The 15,659-nt window shown below is 43.2% G+C and overlaps 1 protein-coding gene across 4 annotated transcripts in view; it reads right to left on the reverse strand.

Annotated features, from left to right (window-relative positions):
• Nucleotides 1-15,659, reverse strand: part of SIRT5 (sirtuin 5) — a 30,587-nt gene that overhangs the window by 4,371 nt on the left and 10,557 nt on the right. For all 4 annotated transcript variants that reach the window (XM_005302859.5, XM_065585086.1, XM_008171227.4 and 1 more), the window contains 4 exons: nucleotides 14,913-15,138; nucleotides 13,187-13,274; nucleotides 9,125-9,178; nucleotides 888-1,011 (listed from right to left, as the gene is read on the reverse strand). In XM_005302859.5, the coding sequence (XP_005302916.1) occupies nucleotides 888-1,011; nucleotides 9,125-9,178; nucleotides 13,187-13,274; nucleotides 14,913-15,138 (492 nt within the window). The remainder of the gene's footprint in view (nucleotides 1-887; nucleotides 1,012-9,124; nucleotides 9,179-13,186; nucleotides 13,275-14,912; nucleotides 15,139-15,659) is intronic.

The raw sequence follows: 15,659 nt of genomic DNA on the forward strand, positions 1-15,659 counted from the left end.
CAACCCCAATCTGAACATGTAAAACTCTGAATATATTAAAAAGCAAAAGATGAAGTTGCACTTGAAAGAATAATCTATGGTGGGAGAGGCAGCTTCGAGGAAACTGTCACTCACCTACCAGCATAGATTGTGCTATCATTGCAAAGATGTTTCTTCTCTTTTTTCCCTTTATTTAGTATAAATTAAATGTTAAAGTAACCTTAAAGTTGAGAATGTAAACACATTATAAGGACACATTCAATTAAAGAAAAAAAAGCTAAAAGTAGTTTCAGATACTATACCTGTCCCTTTCCCTTCCTACCAACTTACAGAACATAGTTTCCTATGTTTTGAAATAGTTTTCTCCCCTTTTAGCGATATGAAAAATCCATGCAAACAGGAGCAACTGATTGGCTCTATTAATCTGACCATTTATAAAGTTCTGTCAAATGCAAAGTTAAAACAAAATAAATATATTTAAAAAAAAATGATTTGTTAGCTTTTACAACTTCCTAAACAGTTATATTTAAAAAAACAAAAAAGTCAAAAGTGTGATTTTTTTAAAGTTTCCAGTGTTTAAGGAATTCAAAAGTTAAGCAATATTAGGTTGGTCATATTGCATAAGTACTTTCAACTACTGCATATGCAGCTAATGTATAACTTTAATATAAATAGTAGGTGCTATGTGGCCAAGTTAACACTGCTGAATTTGCTTCAACTCAGAAATTCTTCACTGGTATGTTTAAATTATCAAACTTAATGCTACCTTAACATACTGAGACTTTATTTTAAGGTATTACGTTTCACTGAAACTGTCTCATGGCTGTATCTACATTTCCCATATCTGAGAGATGTGATTTCTTAATTTCAGCTTGCTTGACTAAATATGAAACTAAGGCATTCCTTACCACCAAACAGAGGTCACAGATCTCAAGTTCATTTTCAACCTCTGTAAGAATGTCAGAATTCAGAGTTTCTCCAAACCACACAACATGGGGACGGAGGAGGCCATTGCAGCCTTGCTCTTCACACCTGTGAAAAGTTACAAGAAGGAGATACAACACTTGAAGTGATTTTGAGCCTTAGATTGATTTGTTAAAAATCTTTAAGATAGACTTATTTCTATTACAATAGGTTTGTTAGATCACACTTCGGACAACAATATATTCAATCTAGGCATGATTAAAGCTACGATTTAGTCACCGGTATTTTTTAATAAAAGTCACGGACAAGTCACGGCCTGTGACCGGTCCTTGACTTTTACTAAAAATACCCCTAATTAATCTAAGGTGCTGGGGGGGGGGGGGGGGGGGCGCACTCCTGTGGCTGCTGATGATCTACAGCAAGGGTTCTCAACCTTTTTCTTTTTGAGGCCCCCACCAACATGCTATGAAAACTTCACTGCCCACCTGTGCCACAATAATTGGTTTTCTGCATATAAAAGCCAGGGCTGGCATTAGGGGGTGGCAAGCAGGGCAATTGCCTGGGGCTCCATGCCACCGGGGCCCTGGCGAAGGTACATTGCTCAGGCGTCAGCTTCAGCCATGGGTGGTGGGACTCCGAGCCAGGCTTCAGTCCCATTCGATGGGGCTTTGGCTTTCTGCCCTGGGCCCCAGCAAGTCTAACACTGACCCTGCTTGGCGGCCTTCTTGAAACCTGCTTGCAGCAGCCCAGGAGGTCCAGACCGCTGGTTGAGAACCACTGCTTTAGGTACAGTGACCAGATAGCAACTGTGAAAAAACGGGGCGGGGGTGGGGGGTAATAGGCACCTATATACGAAAAAGTCCCAAAAACCGGGACTGTCCCTTTAAGAGAGGTTACTCACCTGTGCAGTAATTGACGTTCTTCGAGATGAGTGTCTCTGTGGGTACTCCACTCCAGATGTTGATGCGTCCCTGCGCCTTTGCTCGGAAATTTTGACAGCAGTACTCGTATCAGTCGCACACACGCAGAGCCTGCCCCACGTGCTGAGTGTGCCTTAATAGTACACATGCGCGACCGGTCTCAGTTCCTTCTCTACAATGGAGGCTACCCCAACTCCAAAGTAGAGGGAAGGAGGATGGGTAGTGGAGCATCCACAGGGACACTCATCTTGAAGAATGTCAGTTACTGCACAGGTGAGTAACCTCCTCTTCGAGAGAGAGATGTCCTTGTGGGTGCTCCACTCCAGGTGACTTAAAAACAGTGTATCTCAAGGAGGTAGGGACTTCGGATCTGGTAGGAATGCAGTAGATAGTACAGCTCTGCCCAATCATGTATCAGAGAGAGGTTCTTGATTAAGGGCATAATGCTTAACAAATGTGTGTTCAGAAGTCCAAGTGGACGCTTTACAGATGTCAGCCAGAGGAACTTTGCGTAGAAAAGCCATGGAGGTAGCTACGGAGGAGTGGAGTGAGTTCTGATGCCGGCTGGAGGAGTAACCTTCTTTATCTGATAGCACAGTCAGATACACTCAGAGATCCAGTTGGAAAGTCTCTGGGTAGAAATAGGTGTGCCTTTGGATCGCTCTGCAATGGAGACAAAGAGTCTGGAAGAGTTCCTAAAGGGCCTGGTTCTATCCAAATAGAAGGACAAAGCCCTGCGGACATCTAACGTATGCATTGTGGATTCAAAAGAGTTTACATATGGTTTAGGAAGAAGGTCATTGATGTGGAATGACGAATGCACCTTTGGAAGAAATTTGGGACGTAGTCGGAGGGTAACTTTGTCCTTAAAAAATAATGTGTACGGTGGGTCCGCCATGAGAGCTGCTATTTCTCCTGTGCATCTGGTGGAGGTGATTGCCACTAAGAATGCTGTTTTCATAGAGAGGTGTAAGAGGGAGCAAGTGGCTCGGGGCTCGAATGGTTGTTGAGTTAAGTAGGTTAATACTAAGTGAAGGTCCTACGGAGAGGTAGGAGGTTTAATGTCCGGGTATAGGGATTGGAGCCCTTTGAGAAAACGCTTGATGACTGGATGAGCAAAAACAGAGGTATTGTTGATCTTGTCATGAAAAGTTGTAATAGCAGCTAAGTTGACTTTGAAGAAGCTGAAAGAGAGGCCAGATTGCTTAAGGTCTAATAGGTAGTCAAGTATGAATGGAAGAGGTGCAGAAGTAGGAGGAATTTGTTTGGTTGAGCACCATTGTGTGAATCACTTCCACTTTTGGAGATAGATGGTGCAAGTAGATTGCGTTCTGATATGTAGGAGCACTCTTTGAACCTGCTCAGAGCATGCTAGTGCATTTTGGGAGAACCATGTAGGAACTAAGCTTTGAGGTGAAGCATGGACAGGTTGGGGTGAAGAAATCAGCCCGGTTGCTGCGATAGGAGGTTCGGAGTGAGGTGCAACAAAATCAGTGGGCGAATTGACATTCTGGTGAGGAACAGAACCATGGTTGTCTGAGCCACAACAGGGCAATCAGAATTACTGTGGCACAATCTGTTCGTATATTTGTCAGAACTCTGTGGAGGACCGGTATTGGTGGAAATGCATACAGTAAGTCCTGATCCAATGAGATCATGAACGCATCTCCTAGGGAATGTTTCCCCAGTCCCGCTCTGGAGCAAAATTCGGGATATTTCTTGTTCTTCGCAGTTGCGAAGACGTCTAGGGTTGGGTAGCCCCAAATGCAGAATATGTTGAGGATGATCGTCTTGTTTATTTCCCATTCGTGATCCCAGGGAAAGCATATGCTTAATTCGTCCATGGTGGTATTCAGGGAAGCTCCGGGAAGATAGGTGGCTGATATCCGGATGTTGTTTGCAAGGCACCAATTCCAGAGCTTCATAGCTTCTGTGCAAAATGAGTGAGAGCGAGCTCCTCCCTGCCTGTTTACATAGAACATGCAGGCGATGTTATCTGTCATTATTCGAACATGTTGGTTCCGAATCAATGGGAGGAAGTGACAGCAAGCGTTGCATATGGCTCAAAGCTCTAGGACGTTTATGTGTAGGGAGGTTTCGGTTGAAGACCATAGCCCCTGGGCTGTGTGGTGGGACATGTGTGCACCCCACCCTGTGAGGGATGCATCGGTAGTCATTATGAGGGATAGAGCATCCTGGAGAAAGGGGACTCCTGAGCAGAGACTGGAGGGAACCGTCCACCATAAGAGAGAGTCTTTGACTCTGAAAGGTATGGATAGAGGCTTGTTTAGAGCGTGTACATTTGGTTTGTAAAACGTGGCCAACCAAGCTTGGAAGCACCTCATGTATAATCGCGCATTTTTGACCACAAATGTGCACGAGGCCATGTGACCTAAGAACTGTTGCGAAGTTTTGTGGCCAGGAGTTTTATGGTGTTGAAACAGTTGGGCAGGAGAGATACTATTCCTGTCTAGGAATCAAGGTGTGCTCCTATGAACTCCAGGTGTCGGATAGGAGATAAGGTGGATTGTTTTTGTTTATTTGTAGGCCGAGGGACAGGAAGCAAGCAACGGTGAGCTGCGTGAATTGAAGAGCTTCATCGAGCGTTGAGGCTTTGAGGAGACAATCGTCGAGGTAAGGAAATATTAAGGCCCCTTGTTTCCTGAGGTAGGCAGTTACTACAGCTAGGAGCTTGGAAAAAACACAGGGGGCGGTGGATAGGCCGAAGGGTAGCACCCTGCATTGAAAGTGTGTCGAGCCGAGGATAAAACGAAGGAAACATCTGTGGGCCGGATGTATAGTCACATGAAAATAGGTGTCCTGTAGGTCGAGGACTGAAAACCAATTGCCGTGCTCCAGCACCGGGATTATGGTGGTGAGGGTAACCATTTTGAACTTTTGCTTTTTGATAAATGTATTGAGCTGCCTGAGGTTGAGGATTGGTCATCACCCCCCGGGTTTCTTTGCTCTTAAGAAATAATGGGAATAGAAACCCTTCCCTCTGTGTTGTTCAGGCATGACTTCCACTGCTCCCAATTGAAGGAGATGTACTTCTTGGAGGAGCAGTTGCTCTTGAGAGGGGTCTCTGAAGAGGGATGGGGAGGGTGGGTGGTAGGAGGAAAGGGATAGAATAGCCAATTGTGACGACCTCTATAACCCACTTGTCGGTGGTAATGTTCTGCCATTGATGGGAGAATGGTCGTAGGCGGTGTCCAAAAAGAGGGGCAGGTGGTGTAAGCACTGAAGTGGGAACGTTGTTTTCTATATCCAGGACCACGGCTTCAAATCTGCTTATTAGTCAGAGGGGGTTGAGATGCTGCTGAGGAGTTGGGACGGCGGCACTGGTATCTGGGTCTCTGGTGTTGCTGCTGTTGTTTCTCATGTGATCTATGGAATTGCTGGGTGTATGTAGGGTAGCGTGGACGCTGGTAAGGTTGAAATCTATATTGTCATCTTCTGGTCATAGGCGTTTGAATTCCTAGGGACCGGAGAGTTGTCCTTGAGTCCTTCATTGAATGAAGTACATCGTTTGTCATGGAGGCAAAGAGTTTGTCACCATCGAAGGGAAGATCTTCAATGGTACTCTGGACCTTTCGAGGAAAGGAAGAGGAGAGCCATGAACTCCGGTGGATCAGCACTGCTGTAGCAGTGGATCTTGCTGTAGTATTGGCTGCATCAAGGGCCGCTTGAAGAGCGGTACAGGAGATGATTTGTACCTCGGAAACAAGGACTGTAAATTGTTTCTTTTCTTCCAGAATGTCATCAATAAAGTCCATGAATTTATTGTAATTTTTGTGGTCATATTTTGCCAAAACGGCTGTATAATTAGTAATGCGAAATTGTAACATGGAGGATGTGGATACCTTATGTCCGAGCAGATCTAATCGCTTACTTTCCTTGTTGAATGGGGTGGAGCGGGGAAACTGGTGTTTGGTCTTTTGGTTGACAGCGTCTACTACCAGAGAGTTTGGCACTGGATGAGTGAAAAGGAATTCAGAGGCCTTGGAAAGGATGAAGTACTTCTGATCCACTCACTTACAGGTAAGTAGGCTTGAAGTGGGAGTTTGCCAGATAGCCTTAGCAGGTTCCAAAAGGGCTGCGTTGATCGGTAATGCAATCCTAGAAGAAGAGGGCTGCAGGATGTCAGTTAGCTCATGCTGCTGTTCAGAAACCTCCTCCCGGTTAATTCTTAACTCATTGGCAACTCTTTTAAAAAGATCTTGAAAGTTTGAGAAGTCATCGGAAGTTGTCAGGGAGGAGGAAGTAATGCTTCATCAGGCATAACCACTGGTTCTACTGGGTTGGAGGCAGGTTATGATTGATCCTGCAGTTGTGACGGTGCTGCCTGGTGTCTTAAGTCAGTGACAGATTTGTCAACTGGCGGTACCGGGCAGGCATCACACCTGGCTGTGGTAGCATAGCAAGTGTGGTCTCGAGGATAAGGTGCCCATGGAGCCCAATATTGCCTCTGTGGTGGGAAGGGCATGGGTGGTGCCATCCAGGGGTTTACACACCACAGGGCAGGATCCTGAGAGTAGGACAATGTAACTTTTCTATGACCTCTATTGATTGGGGTCTGAGGACGGGAGATTTGATAGGGTGAAAATTTTCCCTGCAGTCCAGATTCCTCATTACTGGAGGAAGGCTGTCCGGACCCTGAATGAGCATTTGGAGAGAAGCAAGCGTTAAGTAGGGGTGACTGCAGGATAGGGGACACCAGCAGGTCCCTCGACTGTGTGAATTGCGGTGCCACAGCCCCTCTGTGAGGTGAGGGCTGTGCAAGAGGAATCTGTTGTGAAGAAAGGTTCCTCTGCACCGGTGTCCTGAGCTTTGTTTCGCTGCTGGCCAGCTCAGAAGATGACGGTGCCGGGAGAGCGAGAATAGCCTGCAGGGGGGTCAGGCATGTCAACATGTGTCGGCACCGAACGGTGCCATGAGAGAGGCCGGCAACTGGAAGCCTCGGCACTGAAGCTTTGTGCTCCCGCCGCAGGCGGGTTTTGCACAGTGCCAGAGGAGCCCGGCGCGTCAAAAGTGCTCAGCCGGGGAAGTGCCGGGAGGGAGGTTGTAGATCTGCCCGGGGAAGTCTTCTCCAGTGAAGTACCCTTTGCGGGTGGAAGTGAGTGCTGTTTTTTTGAGGTTTTCTTTTCTTTCTTTGAGGCGGGGGGAGGGGGAGCCTGCGGCGTGTAGCAGAGTCAGTGCCAGAGAAGCTGATCCTAAGGACGTCTGAAGGAGGAGCGGTTTTGGTCTCAGTTCCCTGTCCTTATGTGCCCTGGATTTTAGCTTGCTACAGTGGGCACATTTTGGGGGGATGTGGGACTCCCCCAAACATTTTATACATTTTGAATGGTCATCTGAGAGAGGGATGGCATCATGGCAGGTAGAGCAGCGCATAAAGCCTGGGGAGCCAGGCATGTCGGAAGCGGCTGCTGCTGACAGGAACGAGAAGGTTGGTTTTTTTGGTTGGTTGGTTTGTTTGTTTTAAAGAGAGAAAAAGATAGGAGAAGTGGTATCTAATTACTACTGGGGAAAACTAACTAACAAGGAAGGTATTTGAACAAAGGGAGAGAAAAGTCTCTAATGAGTCTGCTGAGCTCCATCTCAGCCGGGGATGGTAGAGAAGGAACTGGGGAGACCGGTTGTACCCGTGTACTATTAAGGCACTCAGCGTGTGCGGCAGGCTCTGCATGTGCGCAACCAGTACAAGTACAGCTGTCAAAATCTCGGAGCAAAGGTGCAGGGACGCACCAACACCTGGAGTGGCGCACCCACAAGGACATCTCGAAGAAGAAACAGGACAGGATCCGGGGGACGCTGCTGCTGTGGGTGTGTGTGAAGAGGTGGCCTGGGGCCCCGCCAAAGCTATGGGCGGGGGGGACAGCTCGGGGCTCCACTGCTGCTGTTCCGGGACCAGCTGCCTGGGGCTGCCCGGGCAGCGGCCGTCCCCCAGAGCCACCCCAGCTGCTCGGGCGGCCCTGGGGTCAGCTGCACCAGTCGCTGCAGAAGTCACAGAGGTCTGAGAAAGTCACAGAATCTGTGACTTCCGTGAAAGACTCGCAGCCTTAGGCATGAGAATATAAAAATAATGTTTCACATTACAGCTGAAGCGAAGATATCAAATCTCTTATTCCAAAGGACTCTATAGTACTTTACAAAATTGATTTTGTGCTGGCAGACATCAAAGGGGGTATGTTTGTATGGAGTCAGTTGAACAATTGAGGATTTAAACTGCTACACTCCATTTGGACCACATCATCTTAACCAAAGTATACAGGGAGAGCTTCCTCTGTTATACAGGTTTCAGAGTAGCAGCCGTGTTAGTCTGTATCCGCAAAAAGAACAGGAGTACTTGTGGCACCTTAGAGACTAACAAGTTAGTTAGTTGTTAGTCTCTAAGGTGCCACAAGTACTCCTGTTCTCTGTTATACAGTGCAACAATATCTCTGGGTGAAGTACGGAAGCTGTTTAACAAGACTGAACAATGCTACCCAACAGTCTTATGCAAGGAATAAAAAAGACTGTAGCCAAGTGCAAGAAGTTGAGGCAAATCATTTACTGCCACAAAAAGTGCCATGGAATTTTTAATGATCACAAGATACTTTGCAGCAGACATCTCCAAGCATCGTATTAGATACTGCCTCAGAGGAAAGAGTGCTAGCTACTGAATAAACAGCAGATTATCCTGTAGTACTTGGTTGCTTGCTACCGCTGTTCAGTTCCCCACTTGCTAAACAATCTATTCATTTAGCCTAGTCTTTACCAGATGCTTACACATAAATAAGCAACCTATTTTTCTTCACTATAACCCCATCCACATTTCCTTTGTCAGTTATCTCTTGTAATGTTATGTTTAAATTTAAGATGTTTTGCACTATGGGCAGGTCTACACTTAAAACGCGGCACTGGGGCAGCTGCACCAATGCAGAGCTTAAGTGAAGACACTCCTATGCTGAGGGCAGAGCTTCTCCCATCAGCATAGTTAATCCACCTCTGCAAGAGGCAGTAGCTATGTCAACAGGAGACGCTCTCTGGCCAACACAGCGCTGTCTATCCCAGGGGTTAGGTCGGTATACCTACATCATTCAGGGGTGGATTTTTCAGACCCCTGAGTGACATAGTTATACTGATATAAGTCTGTAGTGTAGACTTGTTCTGTCTCTCATTTTGTAAGAACTTTCACGTTCTTCTGATGCTATGTATATAATATTAATAAATTCATTTGTGGAGGCATCCTTTCAAAGTACTTGTGCAATTTGAGGGGGATCATGTTGGTGTGGTGAAAAGAGATGAAAGTCAGCACTCACCGAGGAAGATTTTCCACTGGAATCTTGGCATCTTCTATTTCAGGGTCTGGAGCACTGAAGTCAAAAAATAAAAAAACATTTTATGTACCAAACAAAATGCTTTTACAAGTAAAATGTATTTCTCCAGAGCACTCTCACAAATCAAGGTGGTTTAGTAGCCATAGGAAATAAATATATATACTACAACACTAAAGTCAGTAAAACAGGCTCATCATTGGTTTTAGAATGGCAAGAACAATAATAGGGCTCAGGTGCGAGGCACAAAAAAGGGTGGTTTCCACTTATGTGGAGCACCACAAAGGGCATGGGGGAATGCACGTATGCCCCCCCCCCCCACTTTTTTTTTTTTTTTTTTTTTGCTTCTCTCTAATGTAAAAAGTCCTGGGAAGGGCTTTTTCTTCCTTCAAAACACATTTTTTTCTTGATTTTGTCACATATGAGAAATTCAAGACTTGTCCACCTGGGACAACACTATATGACCACAGATGGGGCAAGAGTATCACTACACAGATACCAAGGAAGTGAAACCTGATATTGAGGGGAAATGTAATTTTCAGTCAGACCATTTAAAATACTGTTTTTTTTTCATGCCTATTTAACTAAGTTTTTTCCCTACACACAAAATGTATAGCACTTTATTGGTATACAGTTATTTTGGTACAACACTCCTAGCATGGATACAGTTATTAACAGTATAGTTTATTCCTGTTCAGGAAGGGGAATAAGCTGTACTGGTGTAAGTGCATCCCCACTAGTATAATTGTGTCCTCCCTCAGAGCTGTACCAGCATAACTGTAATTGGTTAAATAAAAAACAAAAAAAAATCACAGATCTAACCAAAATAGTTATACCAATACAAATTGTGTGTGTAGACCAGGCCTAATGCAACTGGAAGAAAAGACATGTTTGGATCTAATGCCCCCATGTTTTCAACTAAGAGGTGAGAAAATTCCAAACTTCTCTCTCCATTTTTCCCCATCACCACATGCCATCAAGCAAATTCAGAGAGACCAGATTTGATATCCTTAATATAAAGGTTAAAAAAAAAGAGTTTTAGATCTTCTTCATATGTCATAAAGCAGCAAAAGTGGGCACAAATCCAATCTTCCCTTTGTAGGTCATCTTTGGCTAGGTATGCACTACAAAGGGCATAGCTATGTCAGTCAGGGGTGTGAAGAAATGTGACTCCTGACTGATGTAGCTGTGCTGGCACAAGGCACTTAGCATAGACACCATTATACTAGAAAAACTGCACTTTTACCAATATAGTTTATTTCATTCAGTACAGCTGGAATCAGCTGTACCAGCAAAAGCACAACTTTGCCAGCATAAACTATGTTCACACAAAGAGTGTTTTGCTGCTATATTATACAGTAGCAATCTGCTCCGAGTGTAGGCCTGGCCTTTAACTTGAAGCAGCTCTTCTCTTCAGGAGATCTAGAAGGCAATTACTTGTTAAATGACTGAAGTCAGATTTACCATCATTTTTACCTGAAGTTCTACTTTCTGTAGGCTACATGCAAATTGTTATTTATTATTTGTACTGCTGTAACACCTAAGTCCCCGAGACACGATCAGGATTGATTGCAAGGTGCTGTAAAAATATACAGGCCACAGTGCATAGGAAATGTGTAGCTACATGCCATAATGAAAAGCAGGTTGCCTCCACACTGCAGTGTGTAACTACACTTGTCAGTGAAAGGCTCTGGCTGTAGGGGAACCTGTCAGAGCCTTTCCCCACTGCCTCCCCCATGCCAGAGCCATTCCCTGCTGCCAAAGTCTCTTTCTGTGGCAGGAAAAGGCTCTGGAAGGTCCCTGTGGCAGGGAAAGACTCCAGCAGTGAGGAAGCAACTGCAGGACACTATACTGCTAAAAATAATAGTGTAGACATCGGAGGCACTACTTGGGTGAGTAGAGAGCTGTGTAGGGTGTATATACCCAGGTACACAGCCACAGGGTTCAGGTGTGTCTTTACTTTACTCACCTAAGCGGTGCCTCACGGTTTACATTGCTATTTATACCCATGCTAGGAGGGAGCATAGTGTATGTATTCTACACTCTACCAAAAGAAGCATGTAGTGTAGACATACCTATAGAAAGACAATCCCTGTATCGAATTGCTTACTATCTAATTTAAGACAAGATGAACAAGTGAGCATAACAAACGGTAGAAAGGACGGGAGGAAGAAAAGGGGATAAAGGTAACAAGTTTACATGGTAACATAGGATAGTAACCACTCAACTTGATGGTTCCAGACCATCTAAAAGGTTTGTTCTAATGGAACGGATATACACTTTTGTGTAAGATTTAGGATCAACAATTTTTCATACACCACCTTTATATCTTGTGATATTATGGAGCACCAAAGCCATTCCAAAGTTAAGGTTATAATCAAGCTTTTACTACAAGCCTGATAGTTCTCCTATCTCCAAAATCCACAACAAAGGAATAGGAATCTAAAAACTGTCAGATTAAGACTGGGGTGGAGATAGATGTTTTCTACTAAATGTGAAGTGATTTGGACAAAGGGTTCCTCCCTAAAACACATTTTCAGCAGCCTCCAAAACTTCTGAACTTTTGTTTCTGATGACAGAGTGGCAAAAATTTTAAAAAGGGGAAAGTGAGGAAAGGAGAAATAGTACATAACCATTTAATTCATCTGGTCAAAATCTCGTGCACAGAACCAATGTTTCATTTCCTAGAGTCCAACACTAAAAGTTTCCAAAACTAGAAAACTTTGCTTCAAATCCAGTCAAGGTTGCTAAGTGACAGCAATGTATCCATATATCACATCATTTACAAAACTGAAGTACTTGAAAGCAAATAAAAAAAAATAGGTAAGGACATCTTGAAGGTTACACTACACCTTCCACAATATTTTTTTAAACAAAATATGTATTTTACCAAATCAACCACAACTGAGAGACATGGATCGCTGGGGGAATTTTAATGTATTTTTGATTTTGATATCTAAATATTTCAAGGAATATTGGTATATGGGGATATTAGTTAATATATCAGAAAAATAAAAGGACCCATTGCTGTTTCTTGAGAATAAGGGTGTAGCTGTAGTTCAATAGCCAAACATATGACATTATGTGGCCTCACCTTTGAAATAATTGATGTGTCATTAAAGTGCTCATTACTGATATAATTTGTATTTGACAGAAAATTGTATTTGATGTGTCACTCAGGAATCTTAACTGATCTTTGAAATACAGCTTGTTGGTTTTGGAACTTCCCAGATTTGCTGTTAAACATCTTTCATTTTTCCTCTTCTGCAGGTGTCACTGCATTCAGTGGCAATCCAGACCAGTAGGGGGCTGTCACCACTTGTCCTGCAATCCTGGGTGCCTTACAATATTTTGCTGCTGTAGCTCCCAGCCTACCTACAAGCATGCAGGTCACACCCTGTGTTTGTGTGCTAAACAGCCCTGGTTCAGCAGCTCTGAACCTCACTCTGGCTTCCACTAGCCTTGGTTACAACCATCAAGGTGACCCCAAATACATTCCCAGTTCTGAATTTTACCAGTGTGGTAGGTGTAGTGAGTATGTCAGGCCTGACAAGATTTGCTGACACACAGTAGTGAACCACAAATGGGGCTTGGTGTCACAGTAGGTAAATGAACATTCAAAAAAAAAAAAAAAACACTTTAATGAGAGATATAAAATATAAACCTAAATACATAACACATAACTGGATCCCGGTTAGTCTCTGCTAGTGGGTTATTTTTAATAAACTTATTCTGCTAACTTCCTGTAAGTAAGATCATTACTTAAAAAACTTGGAAAAACATGGCTAAGCCCCGTGTGCGCTTTAGCAGTGAGCTGTTTCAGAGGTCTGACATCCCCCCAGTTCTCAGTGAATAAAGCTAGAATTAATGAAACAATATATCCTATGTTTTCAAAACATCATGTGGGCTTTAAACCCGATTCCCACTGAGGTAAATGGGGGACACCTGGCTAAAACCCAGCCCAGCTCTGAAAATATTTACTCTGCTAAAGATAATAAATAAGTAGCAAACTGAAAAAGAGAAAGTATGGGTTTCACAATATATTACCCTTTCCCAGCCAAAGCTGGACATATTGGACTCTTGTAATTCTTTGCCACATTTCCACAGCTGGTGCATCGGGTTTTGAATAAGCTACCTGAAATGCACAAAGCAGCAATTCCAGATTTTAATATCAAACAATGACTTTCAGATGTGGTTACGCATGCAAACAGTTATATCCATCCCAAGTGTTCCCTTATTTGACATTGGAGAATATATCTTGTGGGCAGTTTCAGTTACAGGAACACAGAACTAAGAAATTCCAGCTTGGCAGCACTGTGAATTAGTTTATTATAGAGCATGTACATAAAACATTTTTGATTGGCAGTCAAAGAAACCAATAGCATATGTAGGAGTGCAAGTTTAATAGAAACTGCCATGCTGAACCAGAGAAATGGCCCCTCTAGTAGACTGTGGTTTATCTCATGACATCTAGATGATTAACACAGTATTGCTGAACTTTTTTTTTTTTTTTTTAAACAAAAAAATGGGAATTGTTTGCAATCTGGCTAAGAAGGATGACTTATGATGGTAGCATTTCCTTCTGCATACAGGAGAACTGTGTTAAAACACACACTTTGTAATTTGCACAAAAAATGCTCAAAAAAAGGTACCTCTGACTTCTCAAATAATTAACAGCGAATGATATAGTGAGGCCTGACATTACTAAGACTTCGTAATATACTGTAGTATATTTTGTAAAAATGAATTATAATCAAAATTATACACTTATCAGAATAAGTGAACAAAATACTTTGTGATGTATTATCCCTGCTCACGAACTGGAAAACTCAATAATTTGTAATTCCTACCCTTTAGGATAAATAAGCTAAGTTCTATTGTATGAGTATATTCATTCAAGTGGATCTGAGACATGTAAGGAGAAAGTGTTAAGAGAGAGACAGTTCCAGTACCATTGTCAGTATAAAAAACAAAATGACAAACAACAAAGGGAAGAGACAGCAGGTGATGACAAGTTCAGCAATAGTTGGTTAGAGTAAGTACATGTGTAACCCACACACCTCCTTGGTGTGGTGTTCTGTCCCATCTAGTGGCACCAAGACCACTTAGAGAGAGAGTTAAATGAGTCTGCTCTACAGCCTTAACTAACAGCCAGTTGACTTTTTAGCTCATGCGATAGAGGCTCATGCACTAAGCTCCAGAGGTCCCAGGTTCGATCCTGCCCGCTGACAACTGGGGTCTGTCGGCGCTACACATGCATTTAGACTGGTAGAAATTTTCCATCTCAAGTGCTTGACAGAAATTGGGTTTTCAACAAAACAACTGTTTAGGAAAAAAAGTGTCTGCTTTCCCTGAAAAATGTTGACTTTTAATCTAAAACTCGAACACCTGAAAATCAAAAAAAAATTTTTGGAAATGCCACCAGAGCACCTCTTGCGAGCGATAGTGCAGGTGTCTCATGCACTCATCCCAGACTACATCTCCCATGCTGCACCCTGGTGTCCCCTCCTGCTAAGCAGGCACAGTGCATCATGGGAGGCCTTGGCCACAATGTGTAACGGGAGATGTAATCTGGCCAGGAAGCCAGACTCATAAAGGAGAACTGGACCACTGGGCCACTAGGCACGTGGCATTTCTGAATAAAAATGGTTTTGGTTTTCAGTTGACGTTTTTGACTGAAAATTTCATTTTCTGCAAAAATTCAAAGATTTCAGTAGAAACTCCGCCCTCCATCTTCTGATCAGTTCTAGTGTATGCGTGCGTTAATACTAACCATGAATTTCTAAGAGGTGTTTTGTGCCTGCCTTTCTGTGGAGCTCATCAATGTTTTGAGTAATGACCACAACACTCCTTCCCTGTTTGCTCAGTCTGGCTTCACACTCGGCAATGGCAATATGTGCTGGATTTGGTTGTTTACTCAACATCAGCTCCCGACGGTAATGATAAAATTCCCACACACGGGAGGAGTTCCTTGCAAAGGCTTCTGGGGTAGCCAGTTCCTGAAAAAAAAAATTCATTCATTAGTAATAAGAGCAAAACAACTACACCTGATAGCTAGCAGAGCACCTCACCCTCCCTGATTGAACTAACCTCGTTATCTCCATACTGATTTATACCTGCCTCTGGAGATTTCCATTACTTGCATCTGAAGAAGTGAAGTTCTTACCCACGAAAGCTTATGCTCCCTATACTTCTGTTAGTCTCAAAGGTGCCACAGGACCCTCTGTTGCTTCTAACTACACCTGATAATAACTTATATGTGACTGTATCTACTATTAGGGATGTCAAACAATTAAAAAATTAATTGCATTATTAATCACACTATTAAATAATAGAATACCATTTATTTAAATATTTTTGGATGGTTTCTACATTTTCACATATATTGATTTCAATTACAACACAGAATACAAAGTCTGCAGTGCTCACTTTATATTTATTTTTGATTACAAATATTTTGCACTGTAAATAAACAAAAGAAAGTATTTTTCAATTCATCTCATACAAATACTGTAATGCA

The sequence above is a fragment of the Chrysemys picta genome, chromosome 2, assembly GCF_011386835.1.
Source record: "Chrysemys picta bellii isolate R12L10 chromosome 2, ASM1138683v2, whole genome shotgun sequence".
NCBI lineage: Eukaryota > Metazoa > Chordata > Testudines > Emydidae > Chrysemys > Chrysemys picta.